At 40.8% G+C, this 25,410-nt stretch overlaps 1 protein-coding gene across 1 annotated transcript; it reads right to left on the bottom strand.

Moving 5' to 3' along the window:
- Window positions 1-2,016: 2,016 nt before the first annotated feature.
- On the bottom strand, window positions 2,017-25,036 carry itga2b (integrin, alpha 2b). Its single transcript, XM_076265900.1, has 30 exons — window positions 24,838-25,036; window positions 24,181-24,311; window positions 23,707-23,804; window positions 23,297-23,462; window positions 23,119-23,168; window positions 22,914-22,959; window positions 22,574-22,714; window positions 22,420-22,464; window positions 22,198-22,241; window positions 21,931-21,984; window positions 21,074-21,126; window positions 20,509-20,720; window positions 20,174-20,359; window positions 15,785-15,830; window positions 15,413-15,520; window positions 14,993-15,048; window positions 13,795-13,946; window positions 12,559-12,669; window positions 10,986-11,053; window positions 10,593-10,740; window positions 10,187-10,279; window positions 8,859-8,938; window positions 8,584-8,664; window positions 7,553-7,658; window positions 6,461-6,610; window positions 4,080-4,205; window positions 3,621-3,734; window positions 3,222-3,323; window positions 2,881-2,997; window positions 2,017-2,665 (listed from the first exon to the last, which is right to left on the bottom strand). The coding sequence occupies exons 1-30, from the start codon at window positions 25,014-25,016 to the stop codon at window positions 2,561-2,563; spliced, it is 3,168 nt and encodes a 1,055-aa protein (XP_076122015.1). The 5' UTR covers window positions 25,017-25,036; the 3' UTR covers window positions 2,017-2,560.
- Between the last annotated feature and the right edge of the window lie 374 nt (window positions 25,037-25,410).

Below are 25,410 nucleotides of genomic sequence, written 5' to 3'. Positions count from 1 at the left end.
AAGACCCAAAGAGTGGTTGAAACTTACTTATATATAAATAACACTGGGAGCAAAGAAGACTATCTTCACTTTTTTCCCTTTGCAACTGTCAAAGAAATCCCATAAACACAGGAAGGCCTAGGGTATCCTACATCAGATGGCCTAAAGATTAGGCTCTTCTGCATAGCATTACGTGATTGGCATGCAGTAATTTGAACACTGATCTTGATCTAGCCTACTTTGGCTATTTAAAGGTAATTTATTTCCAAAACATCACACAATATAAATGAGCTATAACAAACAATAAAGGACTTAATCACACACAAACTACTATTTTACTGACTACAAAAATAATAATTATGTAGGAAGTTTAGAAGTTTTAAACCCAGAATTGACCAAAAGTGCACCAAATTCAACACAAATGACTCAATACACTTGGAGGAGGCCTGCGTCCTTTCTTTTTCCAGATATTTTAGGATTTGGATATCATTTCAGTATTGAGTATCAAGATATTTATGGCAAGTATTGTATGGCAATGGCATATTAGAAGATCACATTATCAAGCTCTAGTATGGAGGCAAGCACACATACCAAATCCAGTACTAGAAGTAAAATGTTTTTTACTTGTCGGTTGTTGCTGACAGTAGATGCAGTTCTGCATTAGGCTTATTCCCGCAATCTAAGTTCATATGTACTGTAGGATATATTCTGAGTTGAAGGTTATCTGTGCAATTTGTTATTGTGATGAAATGCATTAAACACCACAAGTGACTCACTATGTTAGCAATAAAAATATGGTTGTGTGTGTTTTGATTAGAATTTCCGAGTTACATGTTAACTATAATCATGTTCCCATTAAATACGTTAATAAACCATAGTATGGCTTCTTTAATGCTCAAACATGTATTTAGAGAACACTTTTATTTGGTTTTAGTGATTACTTTTGAAATCAACCCAATTTAGGGAAAATAAGCAAAAATAATCGCTATTTTATGTTAAAATGCTGATTATGCGGCTTAGAACTCATAATTGAGCTTGGTAAACAAAATATTCAGAATCAGCACCCTCAAATTAGGTAAGAAGGATGGTTTACCAACTTTTCCTCAAATTTGCCGTAAGCTGCTCTCCCTCTATATAGAAGAGAAGCATTTCCAGCCTACAGTATACTGTACATCGCCCTATCATATTCATGAGAACATTGTTACATAATAAAAGTAATTGTTAAATATTTGAATCGCTGTCTGTTGGTAAGTCATGCACTCTGCATTTTGCCTTTAGTAATGTTCTTGATAGGGTTAGATTAGATGGCACAGATAATAATAAACTCCTAATAGTGTGCACATGCAATATTTATCTGGGCCTGATAAATACAACCACATGGTTGTGACAGATGTAGGCTACACGAGAGACATAAGAACCGTCACACAGAGGTTTCTAAGCGACCATTATCCATGATATTCCATATAGCAGCAGGCTGCATTTATTTGAAGCAGACAAGTTGTTTCTTCCTGTATGAATGCATGGCAGGATATCCCTGTTAGAGGGATGGCATTAAAACCTCGGGTCTTGGCAGCTTCAGCTGGAAAAGCCAGTGTGACCCTCTTAGCACCCAAGTCAGCTTCCTGCCATTGTACCGACTTCAACACGATAACACCCCACTGGCCCTTCTTCTCTTCTTGTGTTAAAAATAATGTGTTAGGCAGAGAATCTTCACTAAGTGCCTTAATTAATATGAGGACAACACAATTAGTTTTGCAGCTGTATTAGCAGCAGCCTGTTATTCAAATCCGTCTGCAAGTTTTAAAGAAACACAAATGAGTCATTATGGGTGAAGTGTCCTGCAATTGTAGCGACTTTGACCTCAAGCTAACTTTTCACCAGCCCAGAGTCTCTTTTTATGTGGACAGCAGTTTCACAAGTCTGTTAGGTTTGATGATGCTCACAAGTCTGTGACAGTGGCCATGTGAGGCACAGATCTGGTCCTAATGACACGTCATGATGATCAGTGAGGGAAGGAAGTAAAGCACATACAACCCACAGATGAAATTTATTTTTAATCCACAGATGAGATAAACATTTTCCCATGATACAACCATGGTTAAGAGCCTGTTTCTGGAGCATTCTCTCTCTCTCTCTCTCTCCCTCTCTCTCTCTGCAACAATTTGTAGCTCAACACTGGAACATGTAGCTGAGAGGTTTTTTTCACAACTAGTCTTTGGCAGGTAACATACACACTCAGGCCTCTCCCTGCTTGCTACGGAGCTGTAAATTGCAATGAGTATATAGAATGACCAGAAATTTGTTTCTTTCAGGTAACATTTCTCTACCATGTAACACGTGTAAGATGTGTGATAAGTTCATAGGACTTTTGAACATAAAACATGAAGTGATGATAGTCTAGATATGAAAATGTGAATGAGATGATTACGAAAATAGGAAATATTTTCATTATGAAGCCCCTAAAACAATATCATTTAAATTTATATATGATAAAAGATAACAACTTTTAAAGCTTTTACAGATGCTAAGAAGGTAAGCCCATGTTGACGGTGTCTTTAGCCTGTGTGTATGTGCAGGTCTCCTAGGATGACTTCACATTAGCATACTCTGTCTGCTCAGCACTGAGATTTTGTGTGTCATCATCCTCATCCTCACATGGAGGCCGGTTGCGCTTAAAGAAGCCCACCTGCAAATACATTAATCGTGTTAGGAGAACAATAACACTTGGTGCATTCTTTGGTATAAGAAAATAAATTATAGCAACAAATAAAACTACAAGTAAATAAATGTTTTGCAAAGTTTGAAATCTAATTATGTTTATAAACTCCTCATTACAAAGAGGGTATAGAATTAGACATAAAATTAGCGCCATCTAGTGGACAAACCACAGAAGCTCATCACCTTCCAGAATATGTAGCTGAGCAGAGCCAGTAGCAGGAGTCCAGCAGCAATGGCCACGACGATCCACCACACCGGCATCTCCCTCATCTCTTCTCTCCAAACAACACTGGTGTGGGTCTGTGCCAAACACAAACAATTACAGCCACGGCTTACACCAAAGCAGATCACTGAGAGACTACTAACAGCCATCCAGTGAGCATAAATTCACACATTTCACTCCACTCATTATCCTTGTCTTCACACAAATCTATCACATTTTTCAGTCAGCTGCCAGTTCTCCCTGCTCATAGGAAGTTGATCCTGACAGGTAACAGGTGAGCACAGGCCAGTGAGGGCCGCACCTCTGCCTGGCCGCTGGGGAACTCCTGGGGCTGGATCTTAGAGGGCATCCCCACCACATGGTAGAAGGCACTGGACTGCAGGATGTAGTTTTCATTCGGCCTCTATGGACAGGAGGTGAGAAAAGTACACATGTGTTACTGTCAGCCTGATAGATAGATAGATGAATAGATAGATGGATGGGGAGGTACAGAGATGAATGAATGAATGAATGAATGAATGAATGAATTAACGAATGAATGAATGAACGAAAAGGGTGCAGGTGAACAGATAGCGGATAAATATCATCCAGATCATCAAAATATGGATCTCGCCCTTTACTGGTAAAACTCAATATAAGGACATAAAAGAAGACGAAAAGTAAACAAACAGAAAAGCGAATAAAATAATTTTGTGCTCACCTCAAACGTGTTGACCCAGAGACGGGCCATGACCTTCACCACGGCGATGCCCTGCCTCCTCAACCCCCTCACCTCACACTCCACCCTCACACATGGATCCCCAGAGGAGCAGTTCTGACACACACACACACACACACACACACACACACACACACACACACACACACAAACACACACACACACACACACACACACACACACACACACACACGCACACACACACACACAAACACACAATTTTTATTAACACTATTTATTATTTACTCATAGACCTGTCAGGATTACAGTACTAGTACATAATCAACTATGCACGTTTTACTGCCTTCTCCTGGTCATTTTTAAACATGACAGGTGATGCTATACCAGCCCAGCATTGAGGTGGACATGTGGGGTAGTGTGCAGAGGCAGAGATAGTCTGTCCAACCATATAAATGCAAACATGTACTATGTCTCTCTTACCACATGGATGGTTTCTCTGGGCTTCTGTGCTTGAGGGTTTTGGGGAATGTCTGTCAGGGCCTCCCTTTTATTGATGTGGTGGCCCTCCTGACTGGTTCTGTTCACTGTGGACTCTGTTCTCACCAGCTGTGGGGTTATGACAGAGGGATGTGTGTTTAAATATGGATGGCTTCCTCTTCTACATAGCGTTCATGTGGGCAGAGTGCTTTCAGCAGATCAGTCTTTCGCCACACACTTTGACCATTTTAATACTTGTTTTTAAAACTAGATGTACCGCATAGCGGTACAAAATATGACCGCCGCTCAGTCCTGTATATCCGTTCCGCGAAAATAAATTAAAAAATATATAACATTATGCTGATACCTTCTGCTTTTCCCAAATACAATGTAGCCTACAGGTGTAAGTGACCTTTCATCAATCCAGTTGCAATGGATGAACTGTGATGAACTGCCCTACTTGTGATTGTTTAGAGATTTTAAAGGTTTTATAACAATGCTACAACTTTTTTGGCTATTCTACAATCTATTCACCTTTGCAGCACCAGTAGGCTACTTTCTGTGCAGCCGCACACACACACAAAGGCATGCAAAACAAGCATACACAAAAGTTTGAAGAGTGGGGGATGGAGTAAAAGATGGAGACAAATTGATTAGTGTGATTTTTTTTTTGTGGAACGGATGTACAGGACTGAGCGGCAGTCATATTTTGTACCGCTATGCGGTACATCTAGTTTGGCTTGCATGTTTAAGAACTGGTATGGCGCTACGCCGAGCAAAGCATAGCGCAAGCAGCATTTTGCCGCATTGGTGCTCTTGCGTGTGCCAACCATGTTGAACTTTGACCGCGGCGGGCTGTAAATCATAGGTATTTTGCGCTTGCTGCGTGTAATGTGAAGTCCCCTTGATTCTCCGATGATTAGATCACAAGTGGTGAGTTCTAAATACAAGTGGAAAGAACCACCATGAGGCATTGTGGTCCAATTGCTCAAACCACTTGCCAAGATTAAACATATATGACCACACATAATGTACACACTAATGTGTTCTGATGAGCCCCAGACAAGTGATCAGCAACGTCTCTGGCTGTACACCTTAGATACATGTGCAGGTGCATCTTAAAAACGTTGAATAAAGTCCATTGCCCTGCCCAGACTGAGAGATTAAAGCCATTGCTAAAAAATACCATTGCCGGTATTTTTTACTTAGCTGATCTCAGGTCGATATTTCTGAATATTATAAATTCTTTATTGTAATATTTTGAGATACTGGATTTTTGATTTCCATGAGCTGTAAAACTGTAATCATTTAAGATTAGAATAATCAAGATTAAAACAACAACAAAAAGTTAGAAATATATTACTTTATGTGTAATAAATCTATAAAACCATCTATAAAATCTATAAAAATAAAACTTTTTGAAATAAATTACGGGGGAAAAAACTTTTCCATGATATTCTAATTTTTTGAGTTGCACCTGTATTCGACAATATGTCTCTTGTAATCAGATCACCCAAAACACATTCTAAAAATGACTGTAAACGGGCCCTTTGCTACTGGTACACATTTTGTGGGATCTGTTTGTAATTATCTGGTTTATGGTCATGAATCAGTGAAGCTTCTGGGTTGCTGAGTTTCAATAAAACTTCCTAGTTGTGTGGATATATCATCACTTTCATATTTAGGAGAGCTATACAAACACACATACTTCGTAATGGTCCCTCCTCAGCTGATGGTGAATAAAAAATGAGAAGCAGATCAATAAATTGGAACAGCAGGCAAAGGTCCGTAGACTCCAAACAACAAGAAATATCCAAATATGTGTCAGACATAGGTGTGCTCATGCTTGATGCTATATGGCATATATATACAGTATGCCTAATCAGTGCTGGAGTTAATGCTAACATCTCTGTCTTGGCCACCTGCAGACACGAGGGAGCAGGACAGGTATACCTAAGAATACAGCTTCAGAGGGACACCAACAAACCCTGAGATCTGTGTCTTAATGTATTAAAACTGCCACCATAATGTTTTGAATACTACTTAATATACAAGAAAAAACGGATGTCCTATTGTGATTGAATTTAATCATGCCTGAAAATAATATGCATGCCTGCATATTATTTGTATAGATTGTGTTTGACTATTAGCATCCTTTATTGTTCAGCCCAACAGGATGTTCATGAATCTAACATTTTAGATAGGCCTAGATATTTGTTTCATTTGTAGATGTGTTTCAGTTCACTCATACACTTTAAATAAGTGACATTTAAACATACAAAACTACTGAAAACCAATTCCGTGTTGAATTCTAATGAACCATAAAATGGGATATTTCTTAATGGCTGCAGCTTCACTGCTTTGACAGTAGGTGTCACTCTCACCCTGTCGGGGTCCACACTGGCATTGGTAGAACAGGACAAGAAGTTTTCAGAGTCGGTGGCAAAGGCGTAGAGCAAGGTAGCACCCTGACGATGTGTGGGGAACTCCATCAGCGCCCTCACGTTCACTGCACTGGGACCTAGGTTCCGGAGCTGAGGGGGATGTATGAAGAACAGATCACATGACGGTTTAATCTGAATATGGCGTTACACTGAGTGACTTAATTACGCCTCTTGTTTTGAATGATCACTAAATAAAAAACAGGATTGGACCACGAGCAATGTTCAATTATTCGGCTGCATATAAATTATCTCTGATTTCTCATTTTGGGACATAATCCATTGACATTTTTTGTGATAGCACATTTGAATAATAACTCTTTGTGCCCTTGGAGCTGAACTTGATATTAGCAGACTCATTACTGTGCCAATTAGGCACCTTTATTTAGCCTGGCTCCAGCCGCCTCTTACTCTCACTCTGCTCAGTTTCCTCTCTGATTACTGTCTGGAACTGATGCTTGCAGTTCTGAGGGACCCTCCAATCAGAGAACAGGGGGGGTGATTAAGCACATTGACGCTGAAATTAAGCATTCGTTTCAAATGTTGTTACTTTGGCGGTAGTGCTCGAGGCAAAGCAAGCAGACAGTATTAATAATGCTAGCCAATGTAGGAGAATTGGGGCTGGAGCAAGAACAAACTATTAAGTGAAAGTTATTTAAAAGTTCAAGTTGATTGGTAATTAGCAAATGTTTTTTTTTTCAAAGTGACACAGAATCACAACATCAGGTTCAGGAATCATACGAGGGCTGCTGCTGCTGCTCCATCATACCCTATTCACTGAGTATTCACTGAGACCAAAAACACATTTTTGCATTGCATCATTAAGTAGGATTAGCAATCTCATGGTGGTCAATATCAATATAAAAAAAAGGTTAAATTCTGGTCAAATGGTTTTACAAATTAACCCGATGTCTATGCCCATCAGGATAAAATGACTAGAAACATTCTCTAATGGAGCGAGGCCAGTCCCATTTCACAAAGTGAAATTGCGACCAGGCTAACTTATTGGCCCGACAACACAGAGTTTTTGCTTACCATGTAGACATGCTCCACATACGGCCCCACTTGCTCCAAAGAGGCTGGCTGCTTCACTGGCTCCCACTTAGCGATGGGCAGGACAACCTCCAAGGGTGAGGAGGCTCTGCAAAGACACCGGCAAAGTCACAACCATCCAGTCTCATGACAGATGAATCATAACCCTCTATCATATACTCCCACCATACACCTACTAGGATGACATAAAGCAATGCAAGATGACTTCTGCTGTATTCAGCCATCACCCACTACTTTGATAAAGAACCATCACAGACATAGCTCAAGATTATCTAATATCTATAGTTATGGTATAGCACATAGTTGGGTACAAAGACACAGTAGAAGGCACATGACAAGTTCACATGAAAAGACATTTCTAGCAGCTACAGTAAGTAGGATAAATCATTAGCTTTGCTGCATGTGCTGACACAGCCACACATTCCTTTCCTTCAAACGAGACAGCCGCCACCCATTCCTTTTCAACTTCGTGAGTAATTAGCTATCCAGCGCCTTGTCTGGAGCCTCTCTGAAGGCAGGGCAAGAGTGACAGATTTGGAAAGAGATCCTAACGAAGTGCCAAGGGCATCCATTTACCGCCCGGCTCACTGTTGGGACCTTTTAAAGGCCCGATGCTTTAGACTGACCTCAGGCTTAATCAAGCTGTCTGGATTGAACTCACTATACGTGGGCAGGATGGTTTGATGTGTGCCTGAAGCTATATCTACTGATGGAGAATGAAGATGATGCCCAGACTTGATTATTAAGTAAAAGCGAATAATAAAAACAATAATATGAGGTGATGATTATTATCATGATGCTGATGGTGATTATACATAAGAGAAGACAGAACATAATGAACTGAACCAACTAATCCTGTCTAAGGCTGTACCCTTGAAAGTTTTAAGAAAAAGAAAAAAAGTAGAAGATATTGATAAAAGGAAGAACAATGAGCAATGAAAAAGAGAAGAAATAAAAAGAAAAGGAAAAGTAGGACAAAGATGCGAGGAGGGAAGAGAGTTGTCATACTGTACCCTTGCATCTCTAGTGTTGCTGAGGCCATCACATTGATCTTTAGAAAGACAGGGTCACTATCCGGGTTATGACTGTTCTTACTGAAAACACACACACACGCACACACACATACACACACTCACACACACACACACACACACACACACACACACACACACAATTATATCTCTGATATACAGTTGTGATGAAAATGTATTTCGCTCTCATCCCCTCAGCCTTCATAACAACATCATTTAACTCTGCAGTAAAGACAAAGAGATGGGGGCAGCCTTGCCTTCTGATCTGCATGTGGAAGGTGACATCTCTCTCCACCTCCTCCAGGTTTCCTACACTGAAGAGCAGACCCGCCTTCAGCTAAAGACAGCATAAGGGTTAGTACATCTAGTACATGGCTATACCTTAAAGGAGAAATCCGGCGAGTTTTCACATACTGTAGATTTCACAGTTTCATTGTTTTCACACCGAGTACTGTTGGTACAAAAAAACAAAAAAAAACAATCGGTTTTACCTAGCTCTAGTTACTACAGACAGCAGCTGAGATCTATGTGTTAAAATCTATGTAAAAAAAACTCGCCGAATTTCTCCTTTAAAGGAACACATCAACCTTTTAGGAAATAAGTTAATTTGCCGTCTACAGTACCTCATAGTTAGGTAAGAGGATAAACACCTTTATCTTCTCTGTGAAATAGAATGGGTTATCTTATATAGCTAGCTTAAAGAGAGCTATAGGCTAACTCAGGGGTGGCCAAACTTTTTGACGCAAGGGCCACATTGGGTCTTGAAAATTGGCCGGCGGGCCACAAACATGTTTTAAAATTATTTATTAATTATTTATTAATAAATAATTAAAACATTATTTATTATCATTTAAATATCATAAAAATGACAAAGTAATTATGTTGCAAATTGCAAAAATTTTATTTCTTAAGAAATACTGTTAATTTGATGCTGTTTACTTCATTTATAAATGGTGCATTAAGACTCGTTTGCCAGCTCCACTCAAATATAGCCTCTAGTGCTGTGCCTATGGCCGTGCCCTCTCACAGTTTATAAATGGTCAGTAATGGGAACTACTGTTGCCATTGGGATTTCCTTTTAAAAGTTTGTTATAAAAAGGAGATATCAATTAATTTAAATAATGACAAGCCAGCTGGAACCTGCCGCACTCTCTCCATCTCATGCACGCTCAAATGCATTCCCAATTAAATTGAGTAGCATAACGTAATTAGATAGATCTGCTGCAATGTAGATACTATGTATCTCGGTGTAAGAAGCTGTTTTGACATTGGCATTGGCTCGGTGGGGCGGATTAAAGTGCGTGGCGGGCCGCATTTGGCCCGCGGTCCGTAATTTGGCCACCCCTGAGCTAACTGGTCTAACCCACTTCCAGTAAATTATGCTAAGCTAGGCTAACAGACTGGGTTTTTGGCCAGACTGGGTTATTGCATGTACAGAAAAGAAAAGGATATTTATCCTGTTTATTGATTGAACACTGGGGTAGACAGCAAATAAGCTAATTTCACAGAGTATTCATTAGAAAAGGCTGGCATAAAAATAGCTTTGCTTAGCAGACTGAAGATCAGACAAGATCATTGTGTCTACCTTCTGGCCAGCTGGCATGGGGTTTCCCAGGTCACACACCACTATCACAGTGCCATTGTCTTTCCTATTTGCACAGTTCAGTCTGCTGAAGCCCTGTAAGACACAATACAGTCTTATTGTATTGTCACTTAGATTATAATCCTTTAATTGATGCTAGAGTTAGTTGCGTTATCCAAAGGGATATGATTGTGATGTCGTTTGATATGATGTCAGGATGTGATGTGTGTGATGAGTGACATGTACTGTATCTCTCACTCACAGTACTTACAGTAATTGTTGTGCATTCATCACAGAGTGAGATTGACAGCAGCTTTGTCATGACAAATGTGACAAAGGGAGCCTACAGGAAGTGGGCAGAGGTTGGGGGATTTGGGGGAGGGCAGGGGTTAGGAAGTGTCCGTCTCACCGCTCTGTCTGGGGCCAGGCCCTGGAAGTGTGTGCTGCTGGGCAGACTGATGTGCAGCTCTGTCTCGTACGCCCCCTCGCCCCGGTTCTCTGCCTCCACCACCAGCAGCGCCGGGTTGTCGTCTCCGATCAGCAGGCGGGACGTCTCGCTGCAGGTCAGTTCACACAGGGGTCAGAGTGGAGCAGGGTGTGTGTGTGTGTGTACGTGTGTGTGTGCGTGTGTGCGTGTGTGTGTGTGTGTGTGCGTGTGTGTGTGTTTGGTGTGTGTGTGCGTGTGCGTGTGCGTGTGCGTGCGTGTGTTTGTGAGTACAAGCATCTGTGTGAGTGTGTCTCACTCTTTCTCTGTAACACACATAGTAAATGCCTCTGATAGATTATGAACTACTAGACTCACGCAGAAGCAGTCAGCTTCAGGTCTGGGATACAGATGTTGTCAGGACCACAGTCAAGGATGATGCGTGTCTGCAAGCAGGAACCGGGAGACACATATATGCATGGGAGAGGGCACATAAAGATGCACACATATGCACACATATACATACTGTATCAAACACATAAAAGAGCTTAGTGTTCTGAACATCAAAGAAAGCCCTGCAAGAAAAAAGTAACAGAGTAACACACACACACAAAAACACACACACACACACACACACACACATACTACTGACAGTGGCTGCATCTGTTCGGTGAAGTCTGGAGGCTTTGATTAATGCTTCTCCATCAGGATCCTGGCTCACCCCTGCTCCTCTCATTAGAGTGCAGATTTGCTTAGCAAACACTTCTGCCTGCGTCTGTCCTCACTTATTAAATATTCAGACCCCATTATCAAACCCTCCTCCGGCGTGTGTACTCAGGTAATTGAGTCCCAGCTCAAGGACAAAGAGAGTGTGTCTCAGCTTATTTTGTAAAGAACATCTCCTACAATTCCTACGGTCAAGCTCTGACTTTGCTTTTTTAGCTGCTCCTTTATTTCTTCCCTTTTTTCATTTTTTCTCCACTTTTGATGTAATTCTCTCAGACTTGTGTGTCTATTTTGTTTCTAAACTTGTCTATTCTTTACTTTTTCTCACTTTCTCAAACTTTTGTTCTGATTTTATTTCACTCATTCTCTAATGATCAATCTTCTTAATAACCAGTCCAGATTTCTTTTTCTTCAGGGGATCACAGTTGGACACTTGGACCTGCTCTATGGGGGACGTCTTCATTATAACCTACTGGTCTCCCCAAAGGGGTGCAGCATCATCCAGCAATTTGATTTGATTATCATGAATATGTTGAGTTCTATTCCAGACACACCTTGATTGTAGTAATAACAGTCAGTTATTACCACAATCAGGGTGTCTGGAATAGAACTCAACAGAGGGAGTGAGAGATGGGGATAAGCAAAAGAAGTTTTACCACAGTTACGCTGGTAAGAGATGGTTATGATGATTAAAATGTTAATCAAAGTATAATCTTCATTACATAGGGATAATTTATAGCTGCCACAAAATGCACTTAAGATTTTGGTGAAGCAAACAATGCCCAGAAGTTGTCAATATTTCAAAAATATCAACAATAAGACAAATGTCCTTCCACACATCTCAGCAGCTCCTGTGGCTTTCTCTGAAGGGGAGTATTATACATGAGGCCTTTGAGTGTGAGGATGACAGATACCGTGCCCTAACCCAAGTTTTATTTGTAATCCACTACAGTACAATTGTTGCCAGTGGTGTCTGGTCGCTATGCTAAACAAACAAGGACACAGACTTATAACTCCATTAAGCCACTTAAGAGTCCTTAATTACTCATTACGCTGCATTACATTGTGTCATGATTGCACATTAATCTAGCATAAATGTCAAGGATAAATATCCGTAGCTGTTGCAGTGTCTCTTACACAGCATTTATATGAGTGATACGAGTGCCATTAAGGCTATCCTCTTTCAAGCCCTCTGACTGCACACCAGAGTGGGATTCTAGCATACCTGGTCCATGGCGGAGGTCTGGCCCTGAAGAATGGCATCCTGCGTGTTGACCAGTGTGTAGCTGACCGAAATGAAGATAGGACTGAGCTTGTCCTTAAACTCTGACTCTGCCTGTGAAGACCGAAAAGAGAAGACAGAGAGTCAGAGAGTGCAACAGAGAGAGAGAGAGAGAGAGAGAGAGACATGGAGAGGAAGAGAGAATGAAGGTTACGTGAGAGTGTGACAAATATAGACAGAGATGCAGTAGAGAAAAACAGAGAGAACAAGAACCCCAAAGGTGAATCGCTACTTGGCTCAAAGATGTTATGTGCCCCCCAGACTTTGAAAGACGCAAAAACCAAAGGCCCAGACTGGTGTCAGCAGCGTCAGGTCACAAGATTGTCTGAGGGAGCTGCAGGGCTTTGCTCTTTAGAGTCCCCCTGGACTCTTGACTCTGATATAACATTGCACCAATTCAATTTTACATGTCCGCCTTAAGTGTTAAGGGGCAAAAACGCCAGGGGAATAATGTTGTCATGCTATTTACGGGCTGCCTTCTCTCAAAGATGACGAAAGTGCTTCACAATAGTGCCCTCCCACACAGAGACAAGATTCATCCAAACTGGAATAAAAAAGGCACAATAGATGTCTATAAAAAGAAGCCTGATGTAGTACTTTTGCAGTCTGATGAATTAAGGTTTTTTTTAATTTAAAACACTTTAAAACAGTAGCAGCTTTGTCTGTATGCCACAGTAGAACTTAGTCTGATGGCAGATGATGGAGATGTGAGCAGGGGCGTCAAACTGGGGGTAAAAGTGGGACTGATTACCAAGACCCCAAGGGGGGAGAGGGCCCTTGAAAAGTCTGGAATATATGCAAGGGGGGGGGGGGCATCAGGACTGCCTATGCATAGGGCCCAGGATCTTGTGCTACGCCCCTGGATGTGAGCAACTCCACCTCTTCTCTAAGTCAGCTTTGGCTGTTCTTTACTAATCGGAGTGTCTTATGACAATAACTGTAAAATTCAACCACAAGCACGCACGTCTCAAGGACAAGGAATCTCTGGGTGCAGGACAGAGGAAAATAATCTGTAAAAAAGCAAGAATCTGAGGAAGAGCTTGGGTAAACTATTAAACGTATTTGGGAGCAGTGCGTACTCCTTTTTTCACTGATGACAATAACTGCAATTCACCCTCACCCCCCTTTTTTCGGCTTTTAGAAGGGTTAGCGCTTGGGTTTTAACAAACTCTCACCCACCCGCAAATAGGCGGTCACATTGAAGCAGTTGTTGGTCTGTGCGGTCTGGACTGTGCGCGTGACTCTCTCCTGCGGCTGGCTATTGTGGAGAAGCAGAGTCCTGCGGGTGAGAGCCTGCTTCATCTTATCCAGCTGTAGCTCCACACTCAATGCTAGAGGTTGGAGGGGAAAAGGAGGCAAGAAGTGAAACACATGTCGTAGGTACTGTAGTCTCACAGTCTAGTGAGTAGTACTGTCACTTGTGATGTCTCTACCTATATGAGGGTTTATGGTCTGGGGACATATCAGTGAAAGTGTTGTTGACTGACGTCCACTGAAAATGAAAAAAAAAAAATCTAATTTGGCTACACCTACTGGCTTTTCTACACTTTTCTTTGTTCTTTTTAGCTCTTACTTATTCTAGACTTCCAATTCGTCTTAGAGGCTTAACTTCAGAATGCATTTGGATTGATTTAGGAACACCAAATACTTAATTTGTTTTTTACCTTATATGATACCCACCCACATTCAGTCTTCATTTCACCATGCTTGACATTATATTGGCGAGAGTCTACTTCATCTCATCTATTACTTAAAGATGATCTTTTTTTGGATATGTAGTGTTGGTGGCTCTTGTGAAAGTACTGTTTACCACTGAGTGAGTGCTTTCCACGATTCTGTGCGAGTGTCAAAGTGTAAGATAATGTTAAATTGTTGATTATTGAAGTTATATTTACATTTTCCATGTTGTGTATTTGGTAGCGTGTAGTCTTTGGTTGTGCCTCATGTGTTTATTCTCTTGTTGCTGTGTGTGATTACACTGATTGTGTATTGTGTGTGTGTTTCAGACTACCCTCGTGTTTGCCATACACTTTACATTATCCTCTATACTTATTAAATGGCCTTACTAGCCAAAGGTGAGCTAAATCTACAAGTGTAATCAATACATTATAGTCAGTCTGGAAGTGGAGAAAAGGAAAGGAAGGCAAAAGGACTGTGGTTAGGACTAGTCAAATTTCCTCTACACATAGCCTGAATCATCATACACTATGATAGAAACTTTGTCTGTTGTGTCATTAAATGTTCATATCCTGCAAGGCTGCATAGAAATGCAAAGAGTGAGTGAGACCTTTAAGACATCAAAGAAACTATGAATGCTGTAGCCTCTAATATCAAATGAAAAAAAAGGAATAATCATGATTCAGTTCTAACTTCTTACCCAGAGTTTGGGGGATACGATGCCCAGAGACACTGATACACATCATGACAGTGAAACTGTAAAACAAAACAGATGTTCACTTATACAATCTGAAACATCAACGATCGTCAATACCTTTACATAATCCAGTGTACCTCCTCAGTGTATGTATGCCTGTGATGTAGGTGATACCACATAAGGGAAAGACAAAACCTTCCTTCAGATGGCTTGACTGTGCTTATGAACAGAGATTTATGAATGGAGCCCCTAACAGATTATGACATTTTTCTTTTTCCTGTGTTGGAGAAGGGTACATTACTGTAATTCCGATGGGATGTACAAATGTATTTGGCTGGGTCCAAGACTGTATTGTTTCGGCCAGTAATTATTTAACCTAAGATCTTTAGGGCTGTCCAGTTTGTCCTGACACAAGTTCCTTACCAGGTAACTGCCTTCTTAGTCCTGGGGAGTGAACAGGTCTTCTCCTCTGGGTTTAGCACATCAGGAAAGAGGGCAAGCTGGCCTTTGGCCTTCACAACGGCAAGAGTTCTCAGAAAGAAAAGTTTGCCACATTTTATATTGTGTCCTTACCACAATGCACATGTGAGGAACCAACCCTTATCCCACAGCTAATGCTAGCGCTAATGTAATCATGTAGCAATTACATATTTAATACATTATTACTAATGTCAAATCAATAACTCATGCTTCCGTGTAGTACTTCTTCAAATCAAGTCTTTTGGTGATTATGTTGAGTTAAGCTTCACCTAGAGTATTTTAAGTTTAGATTGTTCAAAACGAGTCATGACTTACCTGTAAACTGCTATTTTACTGACACCCCATGCACCAACAATAAGATCTGTTTTAAAAGAAATGTATATATTTTAATTTGTTATGATTAAGTCATTGGGTGTAACATTTTTAACAGATGAAGTAAAAATAAAAAAAATACTTTAAAACTAGATGTACCGCGATGTATAAGAGGGTATAGTTGTGTATGTGAGAGAGTATAGTAGTGAATGTGAGCGAGTATAGTAGTGTATGTGAGAGAGTAAAGAGTATAGTAGTGTATGTGAGAGAGTATAGTAGTGTATTTGAGAGAGTTTAGTAGTGTATGTGAGAGAGTATAGTAGTGTATGTGAGAGAGTAAAGAGTATAGTAGTGTATGTGAGAGAGTATAGTAGTGTATTTGAGAGAGTTTAGTAGTGTATGTGAGAGAGTATAGTAGTGTGTGTGAGAGAGTAAAGAGTATAGTAGTGTATGTGAGAGTATAGTAGTGTATTTGAGAGAGTTTAGTAGTGTATGTGAGAGAATTTAGTAGTGTATGTGAGAGAGTATAGTGTACAGTATGTGAGAGAGTTTAGTAGTGTATGTGAGTAGTGTATGATACTACTATACTTTCTCGCATACAGTACACTATACTCTCTTACATACACTACTAAACTCTCTCACATACACTACTATACTCTCTCACATACAATACTAAACTCTCTCACATACACTACTAAACTCTCTCTCACATACACTACTATAGTCTCTCACATATACTACTATACTCTCTCACATACACTACTAAACTCTCTCACATACACTACTATAGTCTCTCTCATACACTACTATAGTCTCTCACATACAGCATACTACTAAACTCTCTCACATACACTACTATACTCTCTCACATACCAGGGCCGTAGTCACCATAGACATTGAGGGGGACGTGTCCCCCCCAATATTCAAATATGACCAAAATGTCCCCCCCAATATACGGACATAGAAAAATAAAGAAAGAAAAAAAAACTCTACAGGAAACCAACAACCACCACCATCTGAAATGTAATCAAACATAAATAACGCACAAATTAGTGACCTAGTGATGGTTCCAGAGTAGCCTACACCCCTGAATGGTTTGACCTGGTGGTTTTCCATTTTTCTAGGGTTACCTGATTCTGTCCTCTTTTTTTTTTTAGTTTGTGAAAAGAGGACATAAGAGAAAACACTGCGTCAAAAGGCTATTTTGAACTTCTGAACTTTTGAACACATCTGGTCACCCTAGTTTTTCGTTAGTGGCATGCGCTATCAAAAGCTTCCATTTGCTGCACCCTACCAAAGATCCTTGATTACTTTACTAGCTCCGCTTTAACCCTCTCTGACCCTACTGCGGTGAGGTAGGGCTGGCAACAATATCGCAAAAGCTCACAATTCTCACAAAACTTGTTGGAAAGGTGTAGCACAGGCCAAGGAAATCCCATACATTTTTGGAGCCGATCAGACTCAACTTTGAAACATTTTCCGTATGGTAACCTATTCTCGCAATGATAGCGAAAGTGAAAAGTTTTATTTTAAATGATGAATTTGTGCAAGCCTGTGTCATTCATTTCTTTCACATGTCTTATAATGCATTCATATGCTAGTACTAATGCCAGGAATTACCCTGTTTATAGGCCTCTTAGAAATGGTTGTTGCATCTTGCATATTATTTAGATGCGCATCCATGCAGGCAAAACGTAGGAATCAACGTTGTAACAACTTGTTTGTGATTTTTAATAATATTTTTTGCATGGCCCTCAGACCCCACCACAGATTTGGTCCCCCCCAATGTTGACATCATGACTATGGCCTTGTCACATACAGTACCCTACTATACTCTCTCCCATTCACTACTATACTCCTTCACATACACTAATATACTCTCTCACATACACTACTATACTCTCTCACATACAGTACCCTACTATACTCTCTCACATTCACTACTACACTCCTTCACATACACTATTATACTCTCTCACATACACGACTATACCCTCTCATACATACATGTAAAATGACTATAATAGTGAGTGTGTATGAGTATAGTGGTGTATATGCAAGATTATGATAGTGTGTGTAAGACCAAGTATGAATTAAGGCCTAGACGGCCCCTCATATATATGTGTGCTTCTCTGTGTGTGAGTTTTCGCTTGTGAGTAAGTGTGTGAGGGTAATGGTGTGTGTGCGTGTGTGTGTGTGTGTGTGTGTGTGTGTGTGTGTTCATGAGTGTATGTGTGTGCATGCCTAGTGTATAGTCACTAAATGTACACATATATTCATTTATTGTATGGTCCCCCATCAACAGAATTCAACCAAACTTGGCATGCATTCAGAGGGTGCCATATGGATCCTACACTTCAATTGCTAACATACAAAAAAAATTGTATGTATGTATGTCCTTAAGTGTCCCGGGAATCGTTGACACAAAATGACTGAAGAAAAAAAAAAACAGAAATCCGGAAAGAAAACCAGACACAATTCTGAGAAAACTCTGACTAGCTTCGCTCCGCAGCGGTCATAATAATGTTTGAACATATGAGAACAAATTACCATAATTTCCTGCATAATGACAGAAGTTTATACAATAATTTAGCAATTTCTTGAGCTAAGAGGTTAACACACAGGGGCAGACTCAGTTGCAACCTTGCAGACTATATATGAGAATGGATTTATTTTCTTAATTTCTCTTTATGATTAAATCACAACGGATTCTGATTTATTGGGCTATTGGGCACTGCTTTTTAGCCTAGGGAAGTGCACTCAATCAACGTTTTGTTTTTAACTTATTTGCATAAAACACTGTCCTGTGGTTCAAACAGGATATGGCTAATATATACGGGAAATTACTGTAGCAGCAAATCAAAACAAACCGACCCTAGCAACCATTTACATAGAACCAAATGTATAAATAGGGGTAACCAATGTGATCTTAGTCAGATGTGTGATGTTTTTTACAGGGATATGATACACAACATTAGTGGAAGATTAATTCCTGTTCATTTTCAACTTGTTTGGTTACAGTAAAATACATTGAGGGTGGTCACGTTATCCTTCATTAAAATCATCTATCATCTTTGATGAAAGATATGAGAGTATAAAAGATAGGAATACTTGGCTCTCAATGTTCTGCGGGAGGCTGCGGTATTAAAACCCCATGTTGAGGTTGGTGAGGCATGATTCAATTGGGATCAGGGTCGTAGGCGTGGTGAGGAGACAAACAGTGCCCTGGGTCTGTCTGAGACCCGTGTGGTGTGTCAAAAGCATTGTTGTGTAGGTAGGGGGAAGCCAAGGGCTCTGGGGAAGCTAGGGCTCACACTCTTTCCTCAAGACTTGAGGAAACTGTCTTCCATTAACAGACTCTCCACCCCCATGTATGTACACACACACACACACACACACACACACACAGACACACACAGACACACACACACACACACACACACACACACACACACACACACACAGACACACACCACACCACACCACACACACACACACACACACACACACACACACACACACACACACACACACACACATGCGTGCGCACACACACACACACACACACACACACACACACACACACACACTCACAAATACACAAACACACACAGAATAAGAGGGTTATAAAAAAGTTGATGTCAAAGATGTAACCTCCCAGTCCTCTCAGGAAATTCAAAAAGCTTCTTTGTCATTGAAGAAAGAAAATGCCAGCCAGGGGTTTAAATGACCAACATGAAGGCTGAAATTAGATAGTGGGCAGCTCATGTATTCATTCATTCATTTATTTATTTATTTACAGCAATTTACAGCATTTATTTATTTATTTTCATTTTTATTGTGCTAATTGTTCTAAAAGCTCTTGGGGCTGGGTTTGGGGCAATAACAAGAAGAGAAAAGCACATGGATGAGGAAAAGCTTTTACAGGTTAAGTGATTGAGGGCAACTTGTTATTTTCCAAGAACAAATATCCTACAGAGGGTTGGTGGCACCCTGTCATCAAAAACATACCTTTCTGTGGTCAGCATTAACAAACAAGATCACTATTTTTTTGCTCTTTAGATAGCTGTAATAAAATGAATAATTGGAGTCATAGAATATAATAAAGAATAGAAAATTGAGAAAAAATGCAAAGGACATTTGTAAATCAAATTTGGTAAATCAAAAAGGTTTGCAAAACCTGTAATAGCATGAATGAAAATAAAAAAAATCAAGTGTATGAATGAATAGATGAATGAATGAATGAATGAATGGATGAATTAATGAATGAATGAATGAATGAATGAAGGCACTGTGTGAAGGGTTAGATGGGTGGATGATGGTGGTGGTGTTATGAATAGAGACTGATCTGATATGGGTGAATGAATGAATGAAACATCAGTGTGAACATACCTGGGTATCCGTTGTCGTCCACATCAGTGTCCCCCCTGAGGGTGAAGCCAAAGGCAGAGGGGGTGCGTGGGGAGGGGAAGGGGCTCTCCAGGACCTGGGTAGGCTGAGGGGAGAGACCCTCACTCTGCCCCATGTAGATGAACACACGGCCATTTCCATCAGACGATGGAGCCCCCACAGCTACATCTAATACAGATGAATAGACAAACAAACACACAAATGTGAAACAGTCAGGTGTGCTTGGAGCATGGGTAGGAAGGAAATAGACAAGAAATGGATAGGCCCCCAAAGACCATTTTAAATGAATATGAATGAATATGCCGTTTAAGCCTCACCATTGTAGCCATCGTTGTCCAGGTCTCCCAGCGGGGCAATAGACACTCCAAAGCGTCCGTAGGGCAAAGAGCCTGTCAGCGTCTGTTCCGGGCGGTCGTTAAACTTGGAGCGGACCTGCTGCAGGTAGACATACACCTGGCCCACCTCCCGCTGCTGTTGATTGGCTAGCTGCTCGATGTAGAGAGGTGCCCCGATCAGGATGTCCTCTCTCCTGCAGACACATGGGCGACGAAGTCACGCAGGCGTGTTACTCAAAGGAGCAAAGAGTGGAATTGTTTCAAAAGCAAACTCTTTAAATCATTTGGCAATTGGTTTTAATATAATTGTAATATTAAAATGTATATAAGTTAATATATAGATTGAGTAAAAGTTGGAAGCGGAGAGGCTTTACCTTTCCCTGTTCTTAACCATGCTTCTACTGCATCAAATGACAAGCAATGCTACTTAAATATCAATGACTGGGTGATGACTGGGCCCTTTATCAGTAATGCCTATAGCATCACTTCCAACAACAGCAGCAATGCTATTAACCTTCACCATACAAGTGTGCGGCATGGCACCCACCCGTCGCTGTTGATGTCAGTCACCGCAACAGCATGACCGAAATAGGCCGCCACCTGCACAGAGAGGGCAACACAGTGACATGCTGAAAGCAGGGGAGACACGACAGCACAGGCACTTAGTGGGATTACCACCATGCAGTACAGCTTACTGCAGCAAGGCATCATGCACTTCACAGGTGCGGAGGTGGGATATGCCAGCGCAGATTTATCATGCAAGGGGGTGTGAGCCTAATACTAATGTGTTTACCAGTCTCTAGGGTAGGGGCTACTCATGACGTGGAGGACATTAGTACATGCGTCAAACATAACATAACATCTCTAACGTGTCATGTTGGGGTAATACAGTATGTGGTAGTAGATATTTGGGGTAGATGTTATTTCAACTTGAGTTGACAAACATCTTAATGGCAAGTGACTGCAGCAGGATTTAACTGTCATTATAGGATCAATGCAGGCAATGCATTTGTTTTAGAGAAGTCTAATTCAATCATATTTTCCCTCTCTTTGTTGCTCTTAATGCCAAGCAGACACTGTGATTTTGACATGATCGTGGCAGCAAATCAGTCGGATCCGACAAACTTTTTAACCAAGACAAATTTCTGTCCGTTTTGTTGAGTACTTTGAGTAGGCTCACTAGGCACAATTAGAACATGTAACAATCAACGTTCCAGCTCTGGTCCAATTTGATTGGATATCTGCCATGTCTGATTTATTTTGCTGGCTATCAGTCGAACATACTGTGTGAACACAGCAATCACGCCCAATTTACCATGTCTGGGAAAAACAGTGTTTGACCAGCGTAAGGGATACATAATTTGTTCACAAGGAATTGAAAATGTGATCTTTTTGGAATCTCACCTGAGTTCCAAAGAACTTATTTTTGAGTTCAAGCCTTCCATTGTAGATTCTGACCTAGAGAAGCATTTTGTGGATTTTTCTGTAAAAACGTATAATCACAGGGCAGGCAAAGGGCATATTTATGTATAACTAGGGTATATGCTAAATCCAGAGGACCCTAGGACAGATATAGTAAAACATGACAGCAAGTTGCGTTCCCAGGTAATAGAAGCAGACTGCAACAGCTTTATGATGTTAAATTATTAGCATAGAAAATAGAATTCTTACTGTTCCAGATGTGTCACGATCGTTAGGGAAACCAACCAAATAATCTAAAGACAATAAAAACACACACTTTGCTCAAGTCTACCATCAGTATTACAAATACAACAAAAAGGGCAATAAATAAATAGATAACTGAATCAATCAATCAATCAATCATTACTGACATCATTATCATCATCATCTTCATCATCATCATCATCATTTTTTGGTAAAAAGATTTTAAACCTTGAATGCTGGCCCCTGTGAGATATCCAGTGGTAACAGAATAACCTGTGAAAGACAAAAGATGGGATACGCCTTCAATTACACCCCCCCCCCCCCCCCCCCCCCCCACACACACACACACACAAAAGTTGGGATGATAACAGCCCTGTCTTACCACTGTATGTGTCGAAATACTTCTCCTGAAAAGGGTTAAAGTTAATTTCCTGCCCGACACCCTTTGATGGGAGGTAGGTGTAAGTTCTGGGTCGTCTCCTCGTGTCTGTTAGTTCGTCTAGGGTTGCCGTGAAGACCTGACCTGCAAAAAGGGAGCAAGAGGGGATGTCACAGAGTCACCAAATCACAAGTCACTTCACCAAATCATCACTATTCCTTCACCAAATCATCACTATTCCTTCACCAAATCATCACTATTCCTTTCTGACATCCTTTCTTTCCCTCATTAGTTTGTCAAACATCGTACTTTGGAATTATTTTAAGAGGATGAAAAATATCACCTCGAAAGTACAGACTTCCTGGGGCACCAATCACAACTGTTCCATTCTAGATTGAAAAAAAAAAAGATTTAAAGACAATTTGGGTGTTTGTGTGTGGGGGGAGGGGGTATTCAGTATGTGTGAGTGTGTGTGTGTGTGTGTGTGTGAGAGAGAGAGAGAGAGAATGTGTATGTGTACTGAATCGACTTTTAATACACTCTCTTACCCGTGTGATGTCAACACTAAACCCAGCCTCACAGTAGCGCTTGTCATTCACTGCAAAAAAAAGAAATAAGAAAAATATCTCAAACACTCAGACTTTCCCACAAATTCTCTGTTGCATCAACTACATAACCACAGACTAGTTCTCTCACAGTTCTTAGTGACAGTGAGAGGTAAAGTACCATATCTGTTGTTCTTGTAGTGGAACTCCACATATGTATCCCTGCAGGGGGAGTAGGCGGATACTAGGCCAGTGGTAACGTCCTTCAGGAAGCAGTTCCCCACTGGAGTATTTTGGGAGTCGTTATAGCTGTTGAGTACATTCCAGTGGAATAGTGGGGCACAGGCCTAGAGATGGGCAATGGTTGGTGGAATCACTCATTATAGATGTGAGTAAAGGAGACACAGGAGGAGACACATTATGTAGAAAAGAAGATTGTAAAAGGTAGGTGGAGAGAGGACATGATTGAATGATTCTGGCTGAATTCAAACAAGGTTTCTGGAATCTGGAATTTCCTCGAGAGCAAGGTTAGCACTGAAGATGTCTCTTGCAGATGTTTCCTTTGGCATCATGCAAATCCTGTCAACTCACCAGGATGTATTGGTCCATGGCACGCACACTCGCCCCAAACCACTGATGCGATTTAGACCCCTTCAGTGTGAAATCAGCCACTTTGTACTCTTCATTACCTAAACATACACACACACATATACAGACACACACACACACACACACACACACACACACACACACACACGCACACGCACACGCACACGCACACGCACACACATACGAACATACATTCACACAAAAGATTTTAAATATTTTTTCAGGAGATCTTGTTATTGAAGAGTTAGAATGTTACTGTAAGAATGTTAACAGTAGTAATATGCATTTTCAGTTTCAGAATGTGCATATGATCTGTAATCGGACACTGCAATGTTTGCACACACACACACACACACACACACACACACACACACACACACACACACACACACACACACACACACACACACACACACACACACACATATAAACTGACATTGGGCAGATGGTCCTCACCCTTTAGATCAAACTCTATTGTTTGGCATGTCCCCCCGTTTGCTGACCAGGGACAGCGATACACTGATCCCCCCTCTTCCACATTTGTCTGGGTTGAGTTATCCAGCGGAGCCCCCACTACTAGGCTTACGCTGGAAGAGATGTGGTGACAGCCTTACAGATGGCAAAATATTTTGTGTTGTGGAAAAATGTATCAGTAATGCTGTTTTGATGACCGAGAGCTTTTGAGAAGTGGTTGACATAGAATAAAAAGTAAAGGGGTTCTAATAGTGCTTTGGTGTAATTTGTAAAAATTAGCAGGGAAACAAATTGTTGAGTCCAGGCCATGTAAAAATTTACAAAATCAGAAATTAGTTTTCCATTCAAACACACAAATCTTTCTGTATATAAGTCAATTTCAAAGTTCATTTTCTTTCCATTTTAGACCTCCTAAGTAATCTACTTCTAGAAGGTACACTACTTGAAGGTGGCTTAACGTCATGGCTTCTCTACTACAGTAGATTAAGTTTTGCTTTGTTATAGTGCATGTTATACCAAATATCATCCAGTCAGGGAACTCTTCAGACTGGGGTCCTACACCTCACAAGCAACTTGCTGTATCTACACCACTGCATACAGTCATGTGCATATCAAATAAATACGGTAGATAAAACTCACCCTTGACCTGTGGTCTGCAAGAAATCCACAGAAAAGCCAAAGTAGCTGCCCTCTGGCCCGCTGTAGACGGTCACGTTGTTCTGGTTGATGTTCAGTGCTTGGTGCACACCAGGTGCGATGATTAGGAGGAGCAGCCGCATGTGAACCACCCCAGGCAGACACCTTCTCTCCCCCGTCATCTTCTGAGCCTACTGCCCCTCTGAACCCTGCTCTTCCACTCCTACCCTCCTCGCTGGAGTTTTGGACTCTTTCTTTGTCATTTCCTGTATACAGAGGGTGACTTCCTGTCTGAGTATCTCTCAACTCCAATGCTTCCTTTTGGTTAGATATGAATATTCTTTTCTAGTGTTCACTTGCATGGTTGATGTGTGGTTTATTTTTTTATGTACATTTCTCATTGAATGAAATGTTTTAGTTTAACCTACATATATGCTGTGAAATATGGTTACCATCCTTTGACTTTGGTATATTGAGATACCCCATGTGTTATCTGAAACCTCCCTCTGTGGGAAGGATGTTTGTTGTAAGGTATCTTACAATCTTTTGATAAGATATCAGTACAATATTTTGTAT

This window comes from Alosa pseudoharengus, unplaced genomic scaffold (assembly GCF_046254945.1).
Source record: "Alosa pseudoharengus isolate Yale_2024_CS ecotype anadromous, Long Island Sound unplaced genomic scaffold, YU_APseudo_1.1 YU_APseudo_1.1_scf_4, whole genome shotgun sequence".
NCBI lineage: Eukaryota > Metazoa > Chordata > Actinopteri > Clupeiformes > Clupeidae > Alosa > Alosa pseudoharengus.
The sequence above is the reverse complement of the archived record's forward strand: the minus strand, read 5'-3'. Positions and strand labels throughout refer to the sequence as shown.

What these genes read in the sequence shown, in the direction of transcription:
- itga2b (XM_076265900.1), bottom strand. Translation starts at nt 25,016, where the DNA reads ATGACGGGGGAGAGAAGGTGTCTGCCTGGGGTGGTTCACATGCGGCTG. An exon ending in ACTGACATCAACAGCGACGG is followed by an intron (nt 20,721 to 21,073) that starts GTGGGTGCCATG and finishes ATGTGTCTGCAG; the next exon opens with GAGAGAGGACATCCTGATCG. An exon ending in CTGAAGCTGACTGCTTCTGC is followed by an intron (nt 10,741 to 10,985) that starts GTGAGTCTAGTA and finishes ACTGACCTGCAG; the next exon opens with CGAGACGTCCCGCCTGCTGA.